This window comes from Filicampus tigris, chromosome 16 (assembly GCF_054856515.1).
Source record: "Filicampus tigris isolate MCC_2025a chromosome 16, RoL_Ftig_1.0, whole genome shotgun sequence".
NCBI classification, from domain to species: domain Eukaryota; kingdom Metazoa; phylum Chordata; class Actinopteri; order Syngnathiformes; family Syngnathidae; genus Filicampus; species Filicampus tigris.
The window spans coordinates 9,932,943-9,947,098 of record NC_141232.1 but is presented as its reverse complement, the minus strand read 5'-3'; the positions used below and the strand labels follow the sequence as shown (position 1 = coordinate 9,947,098).

General features: G+C 40.8%; 3 protein-coding genes and 1 long non-coding RNA gene across 5 annotated transcripts; 3 read left to right on the top strand and 1 right to left on the bottom strand.

Moving 5' to 3' along the window:
• The first annotated feature begins 1,939 nt into the window (after nt 1–1,939).
• LOC147134629 (3-mercaptopyruvate sulfurtransferase-like) lies at nt 1,940–4,696 on the top strand. Its single transcript, XM_086054680.1, has 2 exons — nt 1,940–2,559; nt 3,419–4,696. The coding sequence occupies exons 1-2, from the start codon at nt 1,971–1,973 to the stop codon at nt 3,715–3,717; spliced, it is 888 nt and encodes a 295-aa protein (XP_085910806.1). The 5' UTR covers nt 1,940–1,970; the 3' UTR covers nt 3,718–4,696.
• LOC147134627 (uncharacterized) lies at nt 2,772–10,107 on the bottom strand. 2 transcript variants are annotated; one of them, XR_015089981.1, is made up of 4 exons: nt 9,926–10,107; nt 6,655–6,916; nt 5,896–6,237; nt 2,772–3,691 (listed from the first exon to the last, which is right to left on the bottom strand). It is a non-coding gene; the product is annotated as an uncharacterized LOC147134627 (long non-coding RNA). The 2 variants fall into 2 exon arrangements; XR_015089982.1 differs by lacking the exon at nt 5,896–6,237.
• On the top strand, nt 5,576–7,527 carry LOC147134628 (3-mercaptopyruvate sulfurtransferase-like). Its single transcript, XM_086054681.1, has 2 exons — nt 5,576–6,279; nt 6,646–7,527. The coding sequence occupies exons 1-2, from the start codon at nt 5,697–5,699 to the stop codon at nt 6,942–6,944; spliced, it is 882 nt and encodes a 293-aa protein (XP_085910807.1). The 5' UTR covers nt 5,576–5,696; the 3' UTR covers nt 6,945–7,527.
• On the top strand, nt 9,236–12,296 carry LOC147134626 (SUMO-conjugating enzyme UBC9-like). Its single transcript, XM_086054684.1, has 7 exons — nt 9,236–9,578; nt 9,784–9,869; nt 9,949–10,032; nt 10,437–10,509; nt 10,681–10,790; nt 11,003–11,082; nt 11,773–12,296. The coding sequence occupies exons 2-7, from the start codon at nt 9,804–9,806 to the stop codon at nt 11,834–11,836; spliced, it is 477 nt and encodes a 158-aa protein (XP_085910810.1). The 5' UTR covers nt 9,236–9,578; nt 9,784–9,803; the 3' UTR covers nt 11,837–12,296.
• Nucleotides 12,297–14,156: the final 1,860 nt, after the last annotated feature.

The following is a 14,156-nucleotide window of genomic DNA, read 5'->3' as shown; positions in this document are numbered from 1 at the left end:
CACTTGTTAATTTTCTTTAGACGCTGACACAGTACGTTAAATGAACTGCTGTCATTTGGGGGCAATGATAAATATAGCTGTGTGTCATCTGCATAGCCATTAGTTAGAGCCAACATTGGCATACCGAAGCATGTGGCCCAAAGGTAACTTATACAGAATGAACAAAAGGGGTCCAAGGACTGACCCTTGAGGTACCCCACATTTGTTTGTTTGTTTACTGAACATATAAACAAGTGACGGAAATACTGTAGTAGAAAGTAAAAAGATTTAAAAGAATAAAAAATATATATACTGTAAACGATTATCATAGAGCAGAATTTACATGTTCAATAGGGTGTAGGAAGAAGTAAAACATTTATCTAGTCCTACCCCTTGTTCTTTGAATATTTTCACTTGTTTCATATTAATACAATATCTTATTTATATAGTATATCCCAAAGAAAGAAAACAATAACTCGACATATAAACCTACATATTTATAGAATTGCACTTACACACGAGCATACATATGCCAACCGTATACAGTACATGAAAACACACACTCTAGTACATTTATAGATCATTATACCCTCATACTCACACATACAATTTTCATTGTACTCAAAATAATACATTCCAAAAGTTTCAATATTTCTGCAACTATACATGTCATGGCCATTCAATTAGATTGAAAACTTCTAATTGTCATAACGTAACGCCGTTCCTCCAAGTAAAACCTGATCCATTTTAGGACTGTCCCATTTAATCCCATTTTAGGACTGTCCCATTTAAATGTTGTCAGTGTATGTGTTTTTAGTCGTTCTAATACGCGACTTTTGTTCTCTTTGCCTTTGTGTTGCGCTTTTGGTTGTGTGAAGCACATTGAGTTGCTTTGTGCATGAAAGGTGCTATATAAATAAAGTTGCAAAAATAGAGTGTTTTTCTATAAAATTTTACATATCTCTGTTCAAATTCCAGGTTATTTTTCAGACAAAAAAAAAAGATGAGACCATGATAAATCATTTCAAAACGTTTTCCACCATTAGTGTGAAGTATAACCAGTACAAATCAACTGAAAACGGGGAAGTGGAAATACTCTATGTGCAACTGAGTTACAGCAATATGGTTGCACATATGGTTGTAGAATCACTAAAACATCCGTTTACCATCTGAACAATTTCTCCAGACTGAAGGGCTGCAAGCAGCAGGTCTTCTGACTGACCTCTGACTTCAAAAGAGCATCAATCAGCTGCAGCTCGGTTTCTGACCAGAACAAAGAGATGAGCACATATTACTCTAATTCTAAAGACTTTACACTGGCTCCAAGTCAGCTATAAGAATGCATTTGGTTTGGCTCCTGAATACATGAGAAATGCCAATTAATTATAAGTAATGACAAACTTTAGACTTGGGTCAAGTGGCGGCACGGTGGTCGACTGGTATGTCGCATGTTTTCCCCGTGCCTGCGTGGGTTTTCTCCGGATACTCCGGTTTCCTCCCATGTTCCAAAAACATGCATGGTTGGTTGATTGATCACTCTAAATTGCCCATAGGTGTGATTGTGAGTATGGATGTTTGTTTGTCTCTGTGTGCCCTGCGATTGGCTGGCAATCAATTCAGGCTACTGCCCAAGACTGCTGGGTTAGGCTCCAGCACGCCCGCGACCCTTGTGAGGATAAGCGGTATAGATAATGGATGGGTGGACTTGGGTCAATTAGTGCAGCCCATGGACGTGAAGTCAGCCCGAAGTATAAATGCTTCCCTATTAACTATGATTGTTATTTAGCCTTATTTTAAAATAATTTCAGTTTAAAAGAATAAAAAAATTAAGTTAGGAAGTTGCTGGAAGATATCTTGCTGAAGATATCATCTATCAATGATGATAATGAAACTTGGTTTACAAAGTGTAAATGGCAATTGATTTTACTGCCTACTCCTCTCCGCCGCCCTCTACTGTTGGCCGTGTGAAATTACCACATTTCCACACCATCATGGCGGCACGGGCTCGCGCTGTGGTCTCAGCCCAGTGGCTAGCGGACGCAATCCGAAACGGCCTCGTAGGCTCCAAGATTCGGGTTCTAGATTCGTCATGGTACCTCCCGTTAACCAAACGGGACCCGAAAGCGGAGTTCGCGGAGAAGCACATCCCAGGCTCTTCTTACTTCGACATAGACGAGTGCAGTGACCAAAGTTCACCGTACGACCACATGTTGCCCACGAGCAGCCACTTTTCACGCTACGTGGGCGAGCTGGGCATCGGCAACGACACGCATGTGGTGGTGTACGACACGAACGGCTTCGGCTCGTACAGCGCCCCCCGCGTCTGGTGGATGTTCCGACTATTCGGTCACAACTCGGTGTCGGTGCTGGACGGGGGCATGAAGAACTGGTTGGCCGAAGGGCGTCCGGTGACGTCGGAACATGTGAAGCCGGAGCGCAAAGACTTCAAGGTGGCCACGAACCCTGCGTGGGTGAAGACTTATGAGGACGTGCTGGAGAACATCAGCACCAAGAAGATACAGGTGGTGGACGCAAGGTCTGCGGGCAGGTACAGGGGGATCGAACCGGAGCCTAGAGAGGGTGAGCAGGCTTTCGCAACGCCCCAGTTTATGACGTATGAACGTGTACGTAAGTCGGATCGCGGCGTAGTCTATCACTTGAGTACTCAAACGTTTTGAGTCCAGATATACTGGAGATATTTCTCGGCCCCCCTTATTATTATCATTAGTCAAATTAGATACCACAAGCACTTCAAAATCCCACAGGAATATCATTTTTAACATAAGTATTAATTAAGTATTAATTAAGTTTAATAGAAACCAGCTTCGCAAAAACACTCTAATACACTCATAATACACTCTAATCATTAATGTATACCTTATAAACATATATATAAATTCCATCTTAATGGGCACATGAAAGGATTTACATGGATGGAATACAAAAGTGAAAAACGCTCTGTCAGCCATGCAGAAATTGAGTTAGCAAATAAACATAAATTTCGGTTGCAACACACTAAAAATGCACTCTACGTATTAAACTAAATCTTACACACATACATACAAGAATTGCATCAAAACGGGAATGGATGGCTACAGTTCTCTTAGAAAAACATTTTAATCCCCGATGGTAAAACAGTCACAAGAGGGCGCCTTGGTACCTATTATTAGTACTGGCCCATCTCTAGTCAGTAAAACCTTTTCAGTATGACATCACCCATAACTAAAGAAATCTATGGTTTTAGCACTTGAACCTTTCATGTTTCATGAAACAGTGACATGTAAAAATGTGGCCTGCACTGAATGAATTTATCTAGATTGTGTGTACCTGGCCTAGCCAAGTTACCACTGCATACTGCATAGTGGGACCGCAGTGAGGTGAACTTAAATATAGGAGGTGAATGCTGTATAATCTTTGCTCCACATTTTTCATTTAACAGGTACCCTACCAGGCCACTTCGCCGGTGCGATCAACATGCCGTTCACGTCCTTCCTGGAAGCCTCTGGAAAGTATCTGGCCAATGAGGACCTGTCCAGACTGTTCAAGGAAGCCGGGGTGAAATTGGACCAGCCGCTGTGGGCCACCTGCGGTTCTGGCGTGACGGCGTGCCTGGTCGTTCTGGCAGCCCACCTCCTCGGTCACCCAGGGGTGTGCGTTTACGACGGCTCCTGGGCTGAGTGGTTTAAAAGAGCATCTCCTGAAAACGTCATCTCTGAGGGAGAGGGAAAGAAGATGTGAGGCAGCCGTCTTGGTAACAGAGGAGGAAATAGGTTTGTCACAAGTGAATTAAACGATTGCTAAAACATTTGCACATTTTCAAGTAGTTAACATGAGTGCTTTGGAGCAGTATAGGAGTTAATGTATGCAACGGTTAACAGGTTACTCAAGCAGAATAGCAGTTGAACATTACAACAGTACTGACATATGTAACAAAGCACAGTACCACTCTATGCAAATGATTTCTTTCAGACATTACAAGAAATCCTAACAGTGTATAAAGCAATGTGCTCATGTTTTTTTTTTTCAAGTGACATTTTTATGCTGGTTGTGTTTGTGGTTTAAAAACAAATCACACTTTTTGATTGTCTTTTGAAAATCATGCATGAAATGCATTTTTCTTTCATTTTTTCACATGATTCCATTCAAACTTTGCCATGCTCATGGGTCATCTCATTCACCAGAAAAGTAAATATTCATCTTTTCGGGCGGGGAGACGGACAGTGTGCAGGACCCTGAATTGAAGACAGATTAGATCACAATGTTATTAAAGACAATTTGAAATGCCATGTGTTCTTGTTTCTGCTGTGTTGATCAAAAACTGTTGAGTGTCAACAAAACAGCTGTGCAAATTTGTGAGGAGAAAATAACTATTTGAACATATCCAAAGTTCTTATTCACATATTGCAAAACAACTGTAATGCTGATGTTGGGTTTTTATGTCTCCCAGACAAATGGTTATTCTGCTTTAAATTACTTTGATCTTTTTGTAAACGTGGCCACGTTTCTGCTTCTCCAGCATCCTCGAACATCTGGTGCATTTTTTTTCGAATTCAGTCATCTGTAAGCCATTTATTTTTAAGGGAAACACAAGATGAACTTGTACTTATTATCTGGAAGTGTTTTCATTGTGTATGTGCTCAATGAATGTATAAGCCTTATATGCTGGCTAATTTTCCGCATGAAATTGTGATGATTAAACTTCGTTCAGAAAGTGTAACGAGTGTTTTGTTTTTACTGACCAACTCCTCGCCGACGCCCACTAGTGCTCACGGTGTGAACCATTGACACCAATTTAGCACTTTTGTTGCTAGATTTATCAACTTTTTAGACAACCCTCTTCCATAAATAAAAATGCGATGATGTACATTCGCGATTTCTATCAATCTCTTGAAATTCTTGCAGTGCAATGTGCAATACATTTTTAACCGAATATCACAGGCAGGTTTTTGTATTTTGCTACATTTAAGCGCAGTGTTAATGTTCAACCTGCACATAATGTTACTTGGCTTAGAATAATGAATTTACTTGTTTTTAATTTAATTTCAATTGTTCATTGGCAAATTCCCCCATTGCGGGACAAGTCTATTTTGATTAATAAAACCACTTAAAAAAATAAACTAAAAACGATTTTATTGTGGGCGGCACGGTGGTCGACTGGTTAGCACGTCCGCCTCACAGTTCAGAGGTCGTGGGTTCGATCCCGGCTCCGGCCTCCCTGTGTGGAGTTTGCATGTTCTCCCCGTGCCTGCGTGGGTTTCCTCCGGGTACTCCGGTTTCCTCCCACATTCCAAAAACATGCATGGTAAGTTGATTGGACTGTCTAAATTGCCCCTAGGTGTGATTGTGAGTGCGAATGTCTGTCTCTGTGTGCCCTGCGATTGGCTGGCAACCAATTCAGGGTGTCCCCCGCCTACTGCCCAAAGACAGCTGGGATAGGCTCCAGCACGCCCCGCGACCCTTGTGAGGAGAAGCGGTATGGATAATGAATGAATGAACGATTTTATTGTTGGTCATTATTATATTGGATACTTGGAGGGCTAACTATTTTTTTGTGCTTTCTGGCAAATGTTTGAGAACCATGAGCATATTTTATTGCGGAATGACGTAATGGCAACGCGGTTGAGCAACTTTTAGCAACAAATGGACCCGCCTTGCAAAACACCCACTGGACCCGAAATCAGTTGACTAAGTCATATATCCACATAACCTACACCGGAATGGCGGCACAGGCTGTGGTCTCAGCCCAGTGGCTTTCGAACGCAATCCGAAACGGCCTCGTGGGCTCCAAAATTCGGGTCCTGGACTCGTCATGGTACCTGCCGGTAACCAAACGGGACCCGAAAGCGGAGTTCGCGGAAAGGCACATCCCGGGCTCTTTGTTCTTCGACATCATCGAATGCAGTGACCAGAGCTCACCTTACTGCCACACGCTCCCCACGAGCGCCCACTTTTCACGCTACGTGGGCGAGCTGGGCATCGGCAACGACACGCATGTGGTGGTGTACGACGCGCACGAGTTCGGCTTGTACACCGCTCCCCGAGTCTGGTGGTTGTTCCGACAGTTCGGCCACAGATCGGTGTCGGTGCTGGACGGAGGCATGAAGAACTGGTTGGCCGAAGGGCGTCCTGTCACGTCGGAACATGTGAAGCCGGAGCGCAAAGACTTCAAGGTGACCACAAATTCTGCGTGGGTGAAGACTTATGAGGACGTGCTGGAGAACATCAGCACCAAGAAGATCCAAGTGGTGGACACTAGGCCTGCGGGCAGGTACAGGGGGATCGAACCGGAGCCAATAGAGGGTAAGTGGGCTTTCGCAACGTAGACTACAACTATTTCAAATAGTTTGTTTAGCAGACTAAGCACTAAGCTACCATTTTACCAATCATTAAAACGTAAGGAAAGTTGGTAAAGTATTGTTGTTGCACAGTGGAGGGAAGTAACAAAGTACAAATACTTAATACTGTACTCAAGTATACTTTTCAAGTAACCGCACTTTTACTTGAGTACTACATTTGAATATATGTATGTACATTATTAGATATAATCTTTTTTTAAATCATGAATTCATTGCCTCTGTAAAGTACTGTGAATTTACCCTGTGAATAAATAGTGCAATACAAATACAAATTGCCTGATTAATTAATTATTTTGTTCTTTTGGAACAGGCACGCTACCTGGTCACTTCCCCGGTGCAGTCAACTTGCCATTTACTTCCTTCCTGGAGTCCTCTGGAAAGTTTCTGGCCAACGAGGACCTGTCCAGACGATTCAGGGAAGCCGAGCTCAGATTGGACAAGCCATTGTGGGCCACCTGCTCCTGTGGCGTGACAGCGTGCTTTGCTGTTCTGGTTGCTCAGTTGCTCGGACACCCGGGCGTGTGCGTTTATGACGGCTCCTGGTCTGAGTGGTTTAAAAGAGCATCTCCTGAAAACATCATCTCAGAGGGAGAGGGAAGGAAAATATGAGGCAGCCGACTAGGTCAGATGAGGCTGGAGTCAGTGTGAATCAAAAAGAGATACAGTATGTGTGTTACAGTGTTACGAGTGAATTAAGAATTTGTACATTGACATTGCATTAGTGCTTTGTAGCAGTTTATGGTATAATCAATGCACAATTAAGTTGTTACTCAAATAGCGTTAATATGTGAACATTGTAACAGTTTGCAGAAACATGCAATGGGCCATAGTACCGGTACGCGCATATCATGTATTTCAGACTACAGTACAATTAAGTACAATAAATGTTTACGGTGTTAATCAATCTTTGATGTTTTGAAGCACATTGAGTTACCCTGTGTATAAAATGTGCCATATAAAGTTGCCTTGCCTTTCTTTGTATAAATCATGCAGGAAATGTATTCTGGTTTTAGTTTTCTTGTCGGATTCCATTTAAACTGTCATGCTCATTTGTCGTTGTCATTGTTCATTAACCAGTTCAGAAAAGTAAACATTGAGTTTGTGACGAGAGAGAGGGATGCATATCCAACGGATGGTGACCTCTTGATTGATTGTTTGAAAAACGTGAACCAGGGAGAATAAACGTGAATCAACAAAACTTTTTGTGTGCAGTAAAGCTTTTTTTTTTTTCAATTTTATATAATTGCCAAAATAAATAACAACCTTCGCACTTAAGTACATTTCAATCTGTGCTTTAGTTTTTAACTTAAAGAAGTTGAATCAGTACTTTTACTGTTACCAGTCTGTTTTTTAGTCAAGTTCCAGCATTTTTCCTCAAGTAGAGACTGTGAGTAGTTTTTCCACCTCTGACTTTAAATTATTGCAGTTTTATGAGCCCATACCTGACTCAAATAATAGACTTTGCTTTGCAAGTCACAGGTCGAGCCAAGTTGTCCACACGGGGGTTAACAAAAGAATCTCACCCTGGCCCCAGAGTGTTTACAAAAATACAATTTTATTGAACATCTGTGTCGTCTCTAACGCAGACACGAGCTGTCTTATCACACTTTCGCAGATCCACGCAATCTACATTTTGTCCACACATGACCTCAGTCAGAGAGCATTTACAGGGATGATGCAACACTTTTGAAGAAGCAAGATATTCCCCACCCATGGCCTTAATTAAGAGAATTGCTTTATGTTGTCACTGCCAGAATCAACCAATTGCAAATGTATAAAAGAGAGTGAACTCAAACTTTTATGTGCAAATTAGAGTTTTCTTTTGTTCCTTTTGGGCCAAGTTATCACAAGTTATCACAGCAATGCATGTGCTCCCTACAGAAAATGAGGATATCCCATCTGTCCGCATCTATCCTCACTACATTTGACATAAGCATCATGGAGAGCATTCTGACCAAGAATGTGAGGAAAGTGGTGAGGACAGCAGAGAAGATCACAGGGGCTTCTTTTTCCTCCATTTAGAGCAGGGGTCACCAACTCCGGTCCTCGAGGGACCTCAATCTCTCCCTGCTGTAACACACCTGATTCAAATGATCAGCTCATCAGCAAGCTCTTGAGAAGCCTGATAACGATCCTGATCATTTTAACAGGTGTGTTACAGCAGGGAGAGATTGAAAACCTGCAGGACAGGTGTCCTCGAGGACCGGAGTTGGTGACCCCTGATTTAGAGCTTTGCACAAAAAACATTAGCAATGACCTCCCACACCCAGACCATGGACTAGTTTACTTGCTGGCCTGTAAAAAAAAAAGTTCTGCGGCATTCAGTGTAGGACCACCAGGTTCTGTAACAGATGCATTACTGCTGTATATTGCACATTATACTGCTCAGGACTGTAGGTCTCAAATGATTGGTTAGATATTTTCAATTCCTGTTGTGTATATAGGCCTACCTATGTGCTTTTAAAAATATAGATTTTGTGTATTCTAAATATTATGCTGAGCCAAATGCAAAAACCTTTCATTTTGTATGCACTTCTGTATAGCATGTGAGCACTTTTGCCACCTCCACTCCACACATTACTGTATGTGAGATAAATATTGAAACCCGGAACTGAACAATGTCTAACGCTACACACTATATTCTGGTCGACAGTGTAGAAGACATAAATAAAATAAAACATAAATAAGTACGTCTACATCACTGATAAACTTTGTGCAAAACAAAGGAGAAATTCTATGTATGTATGTACGAATTTGGATGAATATGGATGAATCATGAAGGTATGTAAGAGTTATTCCGAAGACAAATCCTTCAACAGTTATGTTCTGTGCCACAACAAAGATGGCTGTCGGACTTCACATACGTCCCTGGGCTGTCCATAAAACTGCCTGAAGGTCCTCCCGAAATAAACAAATTGGGGTCCTTTTTAGCTGTATGCTAGTCGCCGAGACGGGCTTACGAAATATGTGTTTTTCGCGCATTTGAAGAAGACGGTGATAAAATAACACCGACATCCTCGTTTTAGATTGCTAGAGGAATGTTGAAAAAAGTGCCGTTGTATTGGTTTGGTCATTTACGTCCCTAGTGGCCCATTATTTGTGTTTTCCAACGACGAAGGGTGTGTTTTCTTCGATCGCGCTAGTGCCGCTAAAACGCAACACAGTTTACTTAATTTTGATATTCATCCGAAAAATAGCTGGTGGGTTTCGTTTGAAGGTAGACTTCATTTTACATTTAAACTGGTAAGGATACATTTTTTGGGTCTATTTAGTCGAGTGATTATAGCATGGGATATAGCGGTTAAATTAACCATGCCTAATCTTTTAAATAACGTGTTAGACGATTCGCGGCTACGTGTGTTATTGTCATTTTTGTAAACACCTCCCTAGGCTGTATTTGGTGTACTTTTCCATTATATTAATTAAGTTGTTTTAAATGTTCCCATAGGGAGGGGTTAATGAGCATCAATGTCAGGCATTGCGCTTAGCAGATTGTCCCAGGAGCGCAAAGCCTGGAGAAAAGACCACCCGTTTGTAAGTAATGCCTTAATTATTCCTAAAATCACTGCTACTTTTCTCTCAGAACTCACTCAAATGGTTTTGCTTCTCGCAGGGTTTTGTTGCTGTCCCGACAAAGAATCCAGATGGAACCATGAATCTGATGAATTGGGAATGTGCCATTCCTGGAAAGAAAGGCGTAAGTTTTCAAGCACTGTATGAAATTTAAATTTCGCCACAACGTAGATCTATTCTGTGTGCAAAATACAAATTTGGAGCTAACCAGTAGGTGTGGCTATGGGGCTAAAACTACACGATGGAGTTTAAACTAGGGATGAGATACAGTGGATATAAAAAGTCCACACACTTGTCCAAATGCCTTATTTTTTTTCTTGCGAGGACCAAAAACATAGAAATAAAAAGAGTCCAAGATAATTTCAACACCTGTACAACTCAACTGGGGAAAACACATCTCTGAAAGATTAAGTTAAAATAAACAATACCACAGAAGCATTGTTATACACTGGAGTTTTACCAATTTCGGTTATTGAAATAAATCTCTGTGTTTTGGACTGAATTAGTTATGAATTCCTTGATTGTTAGACCTTGTGGGAGGGAGGACTGTATAAGCTCCGGATGCTCTTCAAGGATGACTATCCCTCCTCGCCACCCAAATGTGAGTCCCACTGACACCACACGTGTTGTAAACTTAAGATGCCTCATGACAAACTCCACAGCACAATGTTGCAAATATCTCAAGTATATCTGTCAAGCTTACATCTGTAAAAGTTTGATGAAATTTATGAACTTTAAGATTTCCTTTATCTCTTTTTCCACCACCCTTCAGGCAAATTTGAGCCACCAATATTCCATCCAAATGTCTACCCATCTGGCACTGTTTGTTTGTCCATCCTGGAGGAGGACAAAGATTGGAGGCCCGCCATCACCATCAAACAGGTATTCAGTTTTAGTACATGCTTCAGTTCATGTTTTGCATGCCATTGTATGTGTTGTGTACACTGTTTTAATTGAATAACTAGCAAAATAAATGTTTTTTGAAAGCAAGTTAGTTCTTGCATTGCTCTCTTCAGATTACACAAGGCTGTGGTAATGGTGTAAATGTATCAAAAGTTCTGAACTGTCCCTTTAATGGCACTCTGTGTTTTCAGATCTTGTTGGGAATCCAGGAGCTGCTGAATGAGCCCAACATTCAAGACCCAGCACAAGCAGAGGCTTACACAATTTACTGGTATACATCCACGGAGTGGTGAACTAATGGCTTTTATTTTGGAGTTTCAGTGTAATTCAATTCAAATTCAGACTTTTTCAGCCCCATGCTTATGTGTTGCCACAGAAGATGAATATACAGTTATGCCCACAATTATTCATACTCTGGCCAAATTTTGAGTTGTGTCAAAGGTCTGCAACAAGACATTATTAATAATAAGTGAAAAATATATTGTATGCCATCATATTGTTTTTTACATTTTGAAAACCATATGTATCCCTGATAATTTTAAGAAATCTAATCATTCTAACGGTAATGGTTGTTGGTAACTTCTAATATAATCAAGATCATAGCAAAACATTTAGAACATTGTATTTGGCTGTTTTGAGAATAATTGGTAGTTGTGAACATTTTTTGCAATGTTAAAAACTATGAGATGGTAAATATTTTTTTTCTCCCAAGACAACATCTTGAGTATTTTGCTGGTTTATTGTATAATTTCTAGAAAAAGACCTATTCCCCCCCCCCCAAAAAAAAAATCATATTTTAAGGCCTAACTGTGTCGTATAAATGAATGAGATGGGAAAGGGTGCCAGTCAGAATAAATCTTATGTCACTCATATAACATAGCAACAAATGCTGAATGCCCTAAAATAACCTACCTAATAATTATTAGGGATTAAAATGCAATATTGTGTTTTTCCATTTCAGTCAGAACCGAATGGATTACGAGAAGCGGGTCAGGGCCCAGGCCAAGAAGTTCGCACCGACATAAATCTGGCAGGACAGTCTGACTTGATAGAACCCGAAGGACCACTCCAACAAGGATCAACTTTTCTGTACTATTACGCCAATTTTATAGGTGGCATGTCAAAGATAACTCCAGCACTTGAATATTGGTTGTAAACTAAACAGTTGTTCGTAAGAAGGAAGCAGGCCTCCGTCCAACCACAATGAGGAGGGAAGCAATAGAAAAACCAGGTCAATTCTTTGCTTTATTCTACCAGTGTCAATTTCTCCGCAAATTATCTCGACGCACGTTTGGGAACAAGCAAAAAGGCCCATGAGTTTTTGCCAAGGGATAAGTGAGCGTGTGTATATACTATAAATAAAGAAAATTGTGAAAGTTATGTTTTATATTGTTTTAGCCAGTTGACATTTGTGCGTGGTATTATAATAAAGAACACAATAAATTGTGTATTGTGAAATAAAGTTGAATAAAAGAACAAAAGTTACCTGTGGTGTTTTTCTCAGTGTGTGAGAAGTAAATAAGCATAATTAATAAATATTGGCCGGGGATTGGACTTGAGCCCTTTTCTATTTATTGCTGTACAGCAGGGGTGTCCAAACTCGGTCCTCAAGGGCCGTTGTCCCGCCTGTTTTCCATCTATCCCAGCTGCAATGCACCTGTTTCAATTATGATCGTTACCAAGCTTCTTCAGAGCTTGCTGATGACCTGATCATTTAAATCAGGTGTGCTGCAGCAAGGAGAGCTGGAAAACGGGCAGGAAAGCAGCCCTTGAGGACCGGAGCTGGACACCCCTGCTGTACAGGATGTGATTAGTGAAGAGTACAGGTATGTGTGCCCATTGGTGGCTGATAGTGAGGAAGAGTGCCAACACAAGTGGTTGTCCTGACAACACGCTATGGAGTCAAAGGGCCTGAAGGTCAACAAATCCAAGACGAAAGTTATGGTCAGTAGTAGAAATGCAAACGCAACTGACAACAAGGGTAATAACTGCAATCTAAAACAAGTGAATGTGTTTAAACTACCTGGGAGTAACAATAAATGAGGAAGGAGTCCCGTCAGATATCTGTGGAGCCCCAGTTAAGCACCTCCACTATTTTATTTGATATTCTAAAGTATATAATTTTCTCAGCCACCCTATGTATCCGTCATGCACCCCAATAGCCCCAGAAAAGAAAAAAAAAATCATGGAGCCATGTCTGTTTTAGAGGCAACATGCTTCTGCATATGTGTGTACAGTATTTATATCTATGAATGCATATACTGTATATGTATCAATATATTACTATGCATTTTTATCTTTGAATAATTACATAACATTTGTGTATCTTAAGTGTATTCGGCATAAGGATCAGTAAGAAAATTATTTTTTTGAAATTATGTTGTTTTCTGTCCAAAGGTGAAACCTGATGTAATGTTCTCACTTCTCAGGTGTCAAGTGTGTGACATTCATAGGAAATATAACACCTTTTTCTTCGCTTCGCCTCTCGTGTGGTTCAGCATGACCACAATGGACTGCGGACTGAAGAAAGGGTAAATAGAAGTAAAATATTTTGTGTGGGTTATGGTACCTGAATGGATATTTTTTACATTGTGTTGATTGTGTATTATAGTGAATGAAGTCACGAGGCACCCACTTGGTTGGGGTCATGAAAATAAACAAAACAGCCCGAGCCTTGTGAGCCGACATCATTATAATAATAAGCATGTGAAAATACGGAACATAAAGGCTTTATTATGTCTTTAAATCTCACTTTTAAGTAGGATTGTTCTCAACATTGTTGTCTCCTTTCATGTCTCTGGCAATAAAATGCTGCGCTGCTTCGACTCGTCGCCAGTGGAGTGGACGGAGAGAAACATTTTGAACCTCAAACCCAGAAACTCGAGTTGTTGACAGAAATTGGAAAAGGGGAGGGAGGACTTCAAAATGAAGTCTCCTTTCCAGTGTGGTGGACAAAATGCATTGAAGTCTTGTTTTTGCAAGGCGTGAAGTGTGAAAGTTTGCTGTGTGGCAATATGTCAACAAGAGGATGGTTATTTTGAAATGAGGTTATTTGTTGTTAGTATAGCATCTGTAAATGGGAAATCTCCCCAAAACACTCTAAATTAAAAATCAAAAACAACAAACTCGTTTCTTTGAATTTACAAGCCATATGAACCACAAGCCTGTGCAAACTAAAGTGTAATGCCGTAACTATTTAAGTTTCTTGTAGTTTTTGGTGTGATGTGTATGGGCGGCCGTGTGGAGGTTTTAGCGTAACCACTGAAACTTGTTCATTGTTACAACCCGCTACTCCTCTTGTCAAGACAGAAAATGTGACGCCGATTCAGCTTCTATGAAGAGTGT